The sequence below is a fragment of the Polyodon spathula genome, chromosome 23, assembly GCF_017654505.1.
Source record: "Polyodon spathula isolate WHYD16114869_AA chromosome 23, ASM1765450v1, whole genome shotgun sequence".
Taxonomy (NCBI): domain Eukaryota; kingdom Metazoa; phylum Chordata; class Actinopteri; order Acipenseriformes; family Polyodontidae; genus Polyodon; species Polyodon spathula.
In genome coordinates, this window is record NC_054556.1 from 6598302 (window position 1) to 6610703 (window position 12402).

Sequence of the window (12402 nt, forward strand, 5' to 3'; positions counted from 1 at the left end):
CAAAAAGCACTACCAGACATCTGAATCTGAACTTGAGCTATTCTGCTAAATCCTAAACAATTAACAATAATGGCTGCATTTAAATGAGAAACCAAGAAAGCCATTTCTCTACAAACTTGGCCTAAAGTGTACACGCACAATTTATTTTACGGTCACTATCGGTAACTGAAAGATTAAGATAATGCAATTTAAATGAATATTTCCCCTTATATAAACATGTATTAACACATTATAAACAGACAATAAAACAGTAACCTCTTTACTAAAAGCTTCAGTTCTGCTTCTTCTATTTTCTAGAAATTGTCAGGACAGACAGCATTTACAATACATTTGCAAATAACACTTTATATATATATGCCTGCATTTATGCAAATCATGGTTGCTAATAAGCTTTTTATATGACACAACATGAAGTAGATATAGGACACATACATTTAAAAAATCTATTATATAATCTAAGCAAACCAATTTGCCATTTGAAGTGACTTATCCTCCTGGCTTTGAAAGTCAAAGTAAAAGCTGAATATAAACATGTCTAGAATGTCTAGACTGCTGAAAATGTTGCTTGGCACCTCCTCACTCCAGAGTGAATCACTGACCTCTAGCTACTACCTCTAACTCGTTAATGAATCGATTAAACACAGAAACACTTTGCACAACTCTGTTCCAATTCAAATACCAATTTTAGATATCTGCAATTAAACAAGACTGGCATGTCTCAAAACAATGAAACAATAGTAATAATAATGATATAAAGAAAATCAATTGACACTACAAAATCATGTCTGAAAAAAAAGACAGTGTTTTACCACGTGTTCTTCAGCTTGTTTTTCTATGCTCATTAGCGACAGTAGACCAAATGTGATTCATTAATAAAAGCAGCAGACCTCACCAAACAGTTTCTCATTACTTCACCAGTCAAAGTTCCTCATTCTAACCATTTAGTATTACAGGGATGATTAACTGTCAGGCATTGCTCAAATTATGAATCTAAGACCTATTTTTCGACCCCTTCTGGTCGCCAAATAACAATTTGGCTCAGAAGGGGCATCTTAGCAGGGCTCCCCGACACCAGACCATCATCCAAGAGACGCCTTCTCACTGTGCAAGCAGACACCTTCACTCCATCTTCTTTCCATTGCCGCAGTAAGTGAACACTAGTGGCCATCCTATCTAAAATTTGAACCGCATAGGAGGCGACCCTGGCAAGCAGTGCTGACTTTTGGGTGTCCAGACATGGAGGCAGCTTTACAGCTTCCAGCCTTCTTGTTTTTCTGGATTTTTCTAGATACCGTGCTTTGGCTGGCATACCCTCTGTTGTCTATCTGACGAGTGCTAAAACCTTCCTTATGAAGTGCAATGATGGATGAGCGGGTTTCAGAGGAGGTATAGCTCTTCCCCATGGCCTGCTCTATCTATGTAAAAATCATGCTTATCTACTCGTTACCACTTCTAATTGTCACCTTTTGATTAAATCACGTTTTTTTTATGTTAGTTTTTGAAATGTCACATTTTTCAATTTTCCATTAAGTATATGGAAAACTACAAAGAAGTATGTCATTTAATATGTTAATGTACATTATTCAACAGGTTTCATTGGACTTTATGAAGCAAAATGTGATCACTCTAGGGTGATGCAAAGCTTTTGGCCTATTCTGACAATGAGATAAAAGCTGTATCTTCTATTTAATTACACGAGATATGCTAAATGTAATTTAATGTTTTCCTCATATTTGGCTAATATAATAATTTAATTTAAAAATAAGTAAATAAATACCTCTTTGAACTAGCATTGTCACTTCGCTTCCTTTAGGGCATTTACTCAGCATTTCCACAACTTGATTATGAGTCAGGTTCTGCACATTCTTCTTGTTTACTTCAATTATAATATCCCCTTCCTTTAGGCCTCGGCACCTTGGATAATCAACAATCTGTTTCACCCTCTGGCCACCACCACCAAGACTGTCTGCTATGGTAAAACCAAAGCCTTTATCTCCTTTCTCCATATGAACTGTAATGAGTTCAGGCTGTGTTGCAATAGAAGATGCCAAAGTGACCACATCGCTGGGGTAACTATGGGAACCATTGGACGTAACCTCAGCTGAAGGACTATAGGGCCTTGGCTCCTTCATTGCGTTCATGTTTCCTGTTTGGCTACTATGGCTAGACGGCGAGTCATAGTTTTCTTGGCCATTGACAATGATGGGCTCCTTGTCCACAATCGCCACAGAGGTCACCAAGCTGGTGTTGGGGTCATCAGGGTCAAAGGGCAGAGGGTAACCCCGGCACAGTTCAAGGTCCACCATGGCACCAATTGGAATGGACTGGAAGATTTTCACAACCTGAGCGTGCGTATATCCCAGTACACATGTGTCATTAACACTTACAATAACATCACCTAGGAGAGACAAATAACAACATGGTAATATTATATTCCTAGTACATAAACATTGTAGTAAGTTGTCAGTTGATTAAACAGCAATTGTTTTTTTAAACAAATATTACTGTTGTATCAACTGCTAAGGCATCTTTTACGCCATCTTGTCATTCAGTAAATGTATTATACACCACCTTAGTCCTAAAAGTGTAGATTGTATATTCCAAAACAGAAAGAGATAACTACCTGTCTCCATTTTTCCATCAAGTGCAGCAGGTCCATCAAGAACCAAGCTTTTAATCTGAAGGAATTCGTCAGGTTCGTCCCCACCAACCACAGTGAAGCCAAACCCTCGTCTGCTTTTCTTTAGTTTCGTGTGGATAAATGTCCCTTTAAGCTCGGCAGGGTTTCTGGTGAAGAATGCCTTTCCTGCTGGAATACAAAATGGACATAAATGATTAAAGATCTACAACATGATTCATTAATTTAAACGACCATCTAATAGTGGTATGGATCAGTAATTAAAAGACGTACAAATAGTACAAAAAAATAACACACAGAAGAGAACTTCTGATGATATTCTAATTTATATCAAATGTTACATCTAGAAGACAACTGGCAGGTGGTAAGGCCTTATTACTAGTATATTGCACCACTGGATATAATTGCTTTTCAGCAGTCTGAAAATACATTAAAATACACAAGGAGCTGGTCTGATCTTGTCAGCTCTTATATGACAGAGTCACAGTTATTTGTACTGAGATATCACTGACAGACACAAAAACATTTCTGCTTAGTTGGTAAACATTCTGCCTGCCTTTGTGCAACTGATAAATAATGACACCTCCAACAGGTTATCCGGTTCCAATCCTCCGCCTTCATTAAGCCGCTACAGCACCTTCTTGCCAGACATCTAAATACAAATCCCATTTGTTTTCTCTCACCATGTTGTTGGGGTTGTTGTTGCGGCTGCTGTTGTTGTGATGGTAGTGGTGGGGGTGCTGCCTGGGCCTCTCTATAGGTCTCCTGGTGGTTTGAAGCATAATTGGCAAGGGGAGGCCCAGCCGATGAGTGCTCCTCTATCCATTCTAGAAGTAAAAGGCCACAAAAGTGGTGTTTAATATCTTCTTTCAGGTTGTCGATTTTAGAGTGTCTCACTTAAATTATATGTCAGCGCACAAGACATCTCCATCATACGCAGAAGTAATAATATCTGAATACTGTAGCTACATTCAGTGATGGGGAACAAAGGAAGGAAAATAACTGTACTGTACTTTTCCCGCTCACCCCTGGAAGAGAAAATAAAAAGGACGAAAACAATATGCACATTCATTATTTTATTAAATTACCAGAACTACATTGAGGGTTCCAGTTATTTAAACCCTTTTTTTGGTTTAAGACATGAACACTCATAACTAGTCATTCTCTCTTTGTCTCTCACATTTTGAAATGTGTAGGTTATGTGGTCCTTAAAAACTGTCTAAAAGAACAACTCTTAAGGCAATTACTGAATTAATAAACAGGACACATACAAAATAACATCTTATTTGAGGACAATTCAAAATACTGCATACATTTAAGAAGGTTTGACTTACAGATGTGTAACCACCATTAATTTTGAACCAAAGGAAACAAATAAGACAGGGGGTCATTTTTAAGAACACTTACATAAAAAGGTACATTTTCTAACAGTAAACTATGTTTAAATCTTTAAATCCCAAATCACTTATTAATGGTTGGATGTTTATTGCTGTTACAATCAAAGTGTTTAATTTTATGAATGTCTACAGATGACTCTTTTCTTTTTGATAAAAAAAAAAAAAAAAAAAAAAATAATAATAATAATAATAATAATAATAATAATAATAATAATAATAAAACACTTAAATGATTGATAAAAACAAAAACAAAAGAACACTGGAAAACAGATATAAATGGTGCCATTCCTGGCATTGGAACGAACCTCGAATGTATCGCTCACCTTCTGGTGGCTGTTGCTGTTCGAGCTGTTTTTTTCTTTTGGCTTCAAGAACAGGATTTTCATACTGTGTCTTTCTGTTGATGTGACTGATAGAGAGAGAGGGAGAGAGAGAGAGAGAGAGAGAGAGAGAGAGAGAGAGAGAGAGAGAGAGAGAGAGAGAGGAGAAGAGGGAGAGAGAGAGGGGGAGAGGGAGAGCGAGATGCATTGAGACAATGATAAATTGGTATACATGCTGTCTGACAGGAACGCTAGCACACTCCAGCACAGGAAAAAACAAGAAGAGACACAGAAAGCAAGGCATGCATTTCTGCACAAGACAGTCCCTGCAAAATGCTGCTTAAAGTAGAAATAGAGTATAGGTAATTCCAAAAGGTATCCAATTGCCCTGAAAACAGTAATAAAAAAATGAGCCGTGCTGAATTCACCAGGACTGGCTTTTATTTTTAGATGCTTCTAACTTATCTGATTGATTTATTTTTCTTTTTGCATTTCAGTATATGTAAAAACCAGCCTCCAACACTGGCAGTAACATTTGCACTAGGCACATATGTAATATGATACATGAAAGATAATATATTGAACCTACTCCACATAGTAAACACCATACACTGGGTCTTCAATTTTCTCCCATCCAGCTGGTAATTCTGAAACAGGACAGAAACAAAAGCTGGTTAAGCTTGTGTTAAGAGAAGAAATGCACCACTCTGAATCTAGGTGTTCAATTTAACTTTACATCTCCTTACATCTGTGCAGTGTCTGTGCGAGTGGCTTTTAAAATGGATAATCAATTTTTACTCCAGCAGGGGGTCTAAATACATACGTCTAATAGGCACCTACAATGTTGTACCATTTGGCAATTCTGATACAGTTATAGACGTGTGATGTTGCAATGTTTGTGCAATGACCTAAAAAAGGCAGTGTGGGGAGCTGCTTAAACCAGGCCAAAGAAAATCATCTGGAGTGCATGCAGAAGACTGAGAGTAGAGAGAGAGAGAGGCCAGCAAACTGAGTTTGGTTCTATCAGCTTGTAAGCTATGTAAATGCAGTAGGGTTATATAATCTAATGGGTTATGCTGGGTGCAATATTAAAACAAAGAAGTTGACTGGTACACAAAATAAATGATAGATGGTTAGATGGATAACAAACAACAAGGGTGGCTGGCTGCTATTCTTTTAAGGCTATGCAACCAGGATATGCATTTTTAATCTCTTGTCTTTACAAAAAAAACGCTGTGTCTGCAGCCTCTATGATATATGTAATACAAAATACAGAACAGGCTAAAAAGAAAATTTGTGAGAACAATCACGAACAACTCATTTCCTCCCCAACGTGCTGTGTTATTGTAAAATTAAAAATAGGAATAAAATGCTTTCAATTCATGGCACCTACAGACTGATCATACAATATGTGTATATATACATATTTTGTAATCTATCAAAGGCTTTTTGCTGTAACAGGCAGGACTTTTATTCTTATGTAAACATTGCAAGACTCTCTCTAAGAATCAAACTGCTACACCATCAAGTTCAGGTCATCATCCACATTCTCACTGCAGTTTAATGAATAAATAATACTTCCGTCTCTCACTGTCTATAAAAGATGCCGACTCTTATCTGGGGGGAAAAACTGACACGATCCCTACACATTTGACACACACACACACACACTTATTTATTTATTTATTTTTCTTTGATAGAATGTATGCATTTGATTATATCACCAGGATTTATATTTAATCATGGCTCTGAAACAAAACTTTAAAAAGGGGGCATTTTTTAAAAATCTAATTATTTCTCATCCATCATGCAGTTTATTTTACAATATGGTACTGATTTGTAGAATAACACCTTCTGCAAGCACAAACACCCAAAAGGGTAAGGTTACACTGAGGCCCAATTTTCATTAATAAATCCTAATGAAATGGAATGGGATGTGGATTAGACCCGACCTTAAGAATGAAGAGGTAAAGGAGGTAGCATGCCAAAAATATATAAATGAGAGATAGGTATTTAGCTGTACTGTAATTTGCTTCAAAATACCACACCACTTAATACTGTAGTGTGGACAAAAATAATTTAGTATTGAGCAATATTGGTACTACAATTCAGTCTTATCTGGTCATTATAATAAACTATTCTATAAACTGGCTTGCCCCAGGTTAAATTGATGCTAGTGGCATTATCCATACATTATTCATACACAAGATTTGCCTTTTGAATATTTGAACACATCTGAAATATGACAATGAATACACCTGTAATAATTCTAGATTCTAGAGCTTCCCAAATTCTAGAGCTTAAATTGCTATAGCATAATATACTCATTAAAGGAGAGGAATTCAATTGATCTGCTCACCAAAGGAAAAAGACAACAGTTATGACTACCCATAAAAACGCATCACTACATAATCTGCTTACTATCAATCATTTATTTCATTCACATATTTCTATTGTATCTATGAAAAGGTATGCAGTAATCTGTCGCGTATCCAGCTGTGGTGGGACCAGATTAAGGGAGGATATGTAAAAAGTGAGATGAATGAATCCTGTTTTAAATACCATTATACACAGCTGTAACAATTACTATAGTGACACAATTATTGTTTTGAGATTCAGCTTTTATTAGGGAGATGCCCCACGTCCCTTGTTTAGAAAGATACAGGGTATTAATGCTTGTGACAGGGTAGCCGTCTGCCATGTGGGCGTGTGCATTCGCTGCTGAGTGACAGGCAGGAGATTGAGATGGAGGTTGAAGCTGATACGCCCCGCAAGCAGACAGGATTTATTTACATATCAACACACTGAATAATAACCAAAGACTTCCTTGCTCTGAATCTGTTCACAGCCAAGGACCATGTTCATTAAAACAAAGGTGGAAGACACAGCATCTATTATATGCAAATCATTTGCACATACAATTTGTAAGAAATAACAGGATACTATAATTTAACTTGGAAAGCTTAGCTAAGATGGCCAATTATCTCATCCAATACAGCCGAGTATGCTAAACACAGAGTTTCTTGCACTGTCAAATATTTCAGCTTTTTGCACAATTATATCTGTATTGCACTGTGGTACTATGTATTATTTCTTCTATCCTCCTAATACGTAGAACCCTGTACAAATGAATTATTTAAAAAAATATTATTACCAGTACAGAAATGCAATCTCATCTAAAGGCTTTGCTTAAAATAAATACATCATTTATTAAGAATAGGTTTCTGCTCAGAGGGAATTTGGTGACAAATTGCTTATTGAAATGTTTGCATCTTATTTTTATCTAAAATGTATCCATTTGCTCTGTGAAGAAAGGAACTGCTGTATTCTTCGGCATTTCACTGCAAAACTACTAAAACTGCATTTTGCTAAATTTGCAAATTCCCAATCAATAATGATTGACTTCTTTGTGTCTAACCTGTCTGAAATAATAGGAGGTTATTGTCTGGCTTGAAGGACACAGAAGAGCAGGAACAGGAATTCATTCTACTTTAGTGCAGCCCTCTAAGCATGAGTCATTCTTTTAAATCTCTATACATTTTTTTTTTTTTAAAGTCTATCTTTTTTTTAATGAAAGGCATCAACCCATTCATCATCACCAAAAGCCAGATTACAATATAATAGAATTTTTAAACACGTTCTTCTAAAGAGTGCGTTATAAAGATTTCTATATTATTAATATCTATATATATTATATATATATATCTATATATATATCGGCTATAGCTATATATATTATATCATATAATATATATATATATATATCAATATATAGGGCTCTATTATATATGTTTCGTAATAATAAAACCCTTTATGTTCAATATATTTACTTACGTTAAGTCCAATGTATTTTCGAATTTATTACAGGCATATAGATATCACAGTCTAATTTAAATAAATTCAGGTTTCAGATGTATGCAAATGCAGGTATATAAATGTAATTCACTCCTTAGAGCTATCCACCTTCCATAACCCACACTGCATATGGATTATTACTAATAAATGAGCATAAGAACTGTTTCAAATGACTTTTCAACCTTCTCTAAGGTATACGTATCACTGTAAAAGGCATGATAAACGTATGAACAGCTATCACATGTATCTAATATAGAGATATATCCCTTTAAAATCCTGGTTTAGAATTCACGTATGTATGTGTTTGCTGCTTTTTAACTCCAGTAAATAAAGGCATGTGAATAGTCCCATATTTGTATACTTAATAAAATACTTGAGTAGGGTTTATTTATCTGAAATTGTATATCTAGCAGATACTGTATTAATCAGTATGTGAAAACACCTCACATAGGACGGTCTAACAAAACTTCAGGTAGCAAATCAGGTACTAGTTGAGTTAATAAGAAACAAACACAATACAAATTAAAAACAATATTACGACATCACAGTGCTAGCTAATGGTAGCATTTTATCATACGTGATAAATCTTGTCTTTTATTATTACTACCACTGTACGTCATACCATGATTTATCACATACAATGACCCACAACATGGGTAGCAAAAACACAGAAAAGCTAAATCAGGGGTTTAAGGGGAAATGGTTTAAAGTCCATCACCTTGCAGAATACGTCGGCATGAATGCGCACTGCTTTCTTTTTTTCCCGTCTGTCGGTAAGTCATGCAATATGAAGCGAAGGCTGAGTTACCTAGTTCATTGTCCAGTTCCTCTGTGTGTACCCCTTCTTCTCCAAGGGAAAGGCAGCAAATGAAGGAAAGAGACAGGAAAAGACAGACATTGATGTACAAGCACAAAGCAAGACCCACACCAAGCAAAACAGCAGCAAAGCAAATCAGCAACATCAAACTGAAAGCTTTCTTAAATATTACATTTATTCAGATTCACTCAAACTATTACAGAACAGAACTGAATTTAAAACGCACTAAAATCAGTCAGATATTGAATCTTTTAATTATGGTATGTTTACTGTAGAAATATATTGTAAATCATTGTAAATATTGATATTGGAGGCCTAAAGGCAAATTAATCTGTCAAACAAAGACTTTCTACAAAGAATAACTGCAAATGAGGGTAGGACTTCTGTGAAATCCAGCATTTACCTTTGATTATCGGAATAGTGTTTTGCCAACCTCAGTATGGTTTTGATATGCAGAAATCAAAAATCAATGTTAAAAACCACCATAAGGTGGCACTATTCCTGGAGCTACAGCCTAATATTATAAATAACAGCCACAGTCTTAACAAGGAGTGTACTATAAGTATTCCAAATCTAAATACAATGGACTAGCCAGCAAAAACTAAACGACCATCTGTAAAACAGGGAGTTGCATCTTGTATTTGAACAAGAGCTGCAAAAAACAACAAACCAAAAAAGGTTGGAATTGTTTAATTTGCCAAACAAAAGATTTAAATAGACATCACATATATCTCAAATACAGACTGACTCAGTGGAGCATTTGGTTTTTGAACAGTTTTACTCTTATTTGTCGGTAGTTATTAAAGTACAAAGTAATTATATTCTTTCAGCAAACACCCTACACAATAAGTAATGTGCTACGTGTTAGTTGATTATATAATTATTTTTTATATTTTAATTACCATATTTATTTACTCTAAAGCAGGGTACTGTAAGAAAAAAACAAGTTGCTTACATTGCAAATATATAAATCCAATCATGTGCAGTCTTGTTTACAGAAAGGCGATTTTGACGATCACCTAACACTTTAATAAAGCCCATCACTGTTCTTACAAACATGAATGTGCATAACATTGAGCTGTATAAAGACACAATCAAGGGCATATGCTAAATGACACCATCACCAGGCATGAACATCACCCTGAACTACTGTATTAATGCAGGCAGCAAAAACACTTTCAAGTCCACATAAGGTAAGATTAGGTTACTTGTTTTTTTTTTTGTTATTTGGAATAGAAAATGTGTTCATATTTAATAAAGCAGGTCCCAAACCTTATGAGACGAACAACATAAAGCAGAAACCAAAACAACCATTTTGTTTCAGTAGGTTTAAAAGGGCACGTAACTTGACATCACTTATTTTTCCACCTTTCCCTTAAGCTATTTATCATTTAAATAATGTTGCTTCAAATCCCAGAGAAATCACTTGTTAATTAATTATTTCTTCCACACACACACACACACACTCTCACTCACACACACATTAAAGACGAAGCCATTTTACATTTCAGATACGTTTCCTTGCTTCAAAACAAACCCAAAACATGTCAACAGGTGGCAGCCTCCCACAGCTGGTGAGAGTCCACTTTGAAAGTAACGCTGTCTAACTCCAATTATTTCATCACTGAGGTATCTGTGACACGAGGCAACCAAGCTGTTGTCAGTGCAATTAAGCTGCCGCTCATGGCTTGCAACCTCTTTAAATCTAGCGCAACACTGAATATGATTGCTCTGAAGGACCAGGTTTACCTACTGCAATAATATGTTATACTGTTAAACAGTAACTATGCGCCAAAATTACAAAAAATATCAAGTGCCCGCATTTATACATCTATAAACATTTGGGGAAAATTAGGCACTCACTCAACCTGAACAGAAATTATGCCCAATGTCTGCAAAGCACTGTTCTTTTTATTTGATAATATTAAATGCATGGAAGTGAGAATGCTGCAGCTCAAGTGTGCCCCCTAATGTTTAACTGAGGTTTGTGCATAAAACAGTGTACATACCGTCATCTTCACATTCTTCCAGTGGTTTCTCCTGCTTTTCCAGGCACCGTGGGTCTATCCAGGATGTTGTTTTTGTGTTGTGGCTATAAAACAGAAATGGAAACTTGCTTAATATTACGCCAAAACCCCTTCTGACACCAAAGCATCATATAATGTATATTCACCAATGAGAAAACCTAAGGCCCAACCACTAATTTGTCTAACCTCTACATTTCAGCTTTCTCAAAGCAATACCCTATACACCAGGCAACTGTGCACATATACATCTGCAGCACTGGAGCCAAAGTGTTACTAACAGCAAACACTGAGTAATTGCAGTGTACAGCATCAACTACTTAACATTATCTTTAAAATACAAAATAAAAGGAGGTTGGTATCATATTGTATTCACTCAATATTGATCAATACAGATGTACAGTATAACATAAGAGAGCAGTACTTACTCTATAAAGTAGACCTCTCCGTTCTCTGTGTACGCCATCTCCCAGTTCTCTGGCAGAGGGCCTAGCTCGTCCTCTTCAGGAGGGTGAAGGTGTGGCTGTGGCTGCTGAGAGTGTTCCGTGATTGACACAGCGGTGTTGTTGACGCTGTACAAGGGGGCTTTCTCTCTCGGTGGTGTCTGTGTTGCGATGTGCTCGTCGTGTTCACTAGAATCTGCTGGGGAAATCATACAGTAAGCATGTAAGCCTTAACATTCCCACCACCATTCATTTGGAAACTTAAATATGTACTTATTTGCTATACTACTGATGTAAATAAATCTCCTTTTCAAGAAAGCACTAGTCAAGAACTAGACACTGGCAAGATGTCTGTGTTTCCTAACAGTAAATAAGCGTCACAGCCCTGATGCCTCAATGGAATGGCAATTCAACATCAAGTCTGTGCAAAATCAGTGGAGCAGTTTCAGCCTGTTCAGAAGTAATCACATGTCACTGACACCTTTGCTGGCAGTCTTTGTGAGAAGCCAGGAACTGCAATGAAAGACAATCAACAAACCCTAATGCATGTTGCCTGGAGGGCTGTACTGAAGCCATGAAAGGTTAGAGTGAAGCCCCCACTATAACTGCTCATGCATTCCCTGTCCTGTGGATGAGCAAAGAACCACAGATTTCAGCATACTTTGTTTTACGATGACCCATCATGCATTTTTATAAAATGCATGTTAAATACATGTTTAATCTAAACTTCATTTGAATAAGTATTAATTCATAACACATACATAAATATGTAAAGTGAAAAAGTGTAGAATCATAATTTCCTACTGTACATTACCTTTCGTACCATTCGAATTTTACATCAATCACTGTGCCTTTTGAAGTTATCATGTATTTTTCAAGCTTGTCTCAGAACTAACCTCTCTGGTTCA

The 12402-nt window shown here is 36.2% G+C and overlaps 1 protein-coding gene and 1 long non-coding RNA gene across 12 annotated transcripts in view; one reads left to right on the forward strand and one right to left on the reverse strand.

The window, feature by feature from the left end:
- LOC121298349 overlaps positions 1–1991 on the forward strand; it is a 77161-nt gene extending 75170 nt beyond the window's left edge. For both annotated transcript variants that reach the window (XR_005947274.1, XR_005947273.1), the window contains 2 exons: positions 1043–1146; positions 1905–1991. This is a non-coding gene — a long non-coding RNA (uncharacterized LOC121298349). The remainder of the gene's footprint in view (positions 1–1042; positions 1147–1904) is intronic.
- Positions 1–12402, reverse strand: part of LOC121298347 (membrane-associated guanylate kinase, WW and PDZ domain-containing protein 1-like) — a 135438-nt gene that overhangs the window by 20956 nt on the left and 102080 nt on the right. For 4 of the 10 annotated variants that reach the window (XM_041225446.1, XM_041225449.1, XM_041225442.1 and 1 more), the window contains exons 5-12: positions 11480–11693; positions 11037–11119; positions 9019–9054; positions 4945–5002; positions 4341–4444; positions 3322–3465; positions 2624–2809; positions 1778–2398 (exon numbers count right to left, since the gene is read on the reverse strand). In XM_041225446.1, coding sequence (XP_041081380.1) covers positions 1778–2398; positions 2624–2809; positions 3322–3465; positions 4341–4444; positions 4945–5002; positions 9019–9054; positions 11037–11119; positions 11480–11693 — 1446 coding nt within the window. The remainder of the gene's footprint in view (positions 1–1777; positions 2399–2623; positions 2810–3321; positions 3466–4340; positions 4445–4944; positions 5003–9018; positions 9055–11036; positions 11120–11479; positions 11694–12402) is intronic. The other 6 variants (XM_041225444.1, XM_041225445.1, XM_041225448.1 and 3 more) reach the window with 6 other exon arrangements.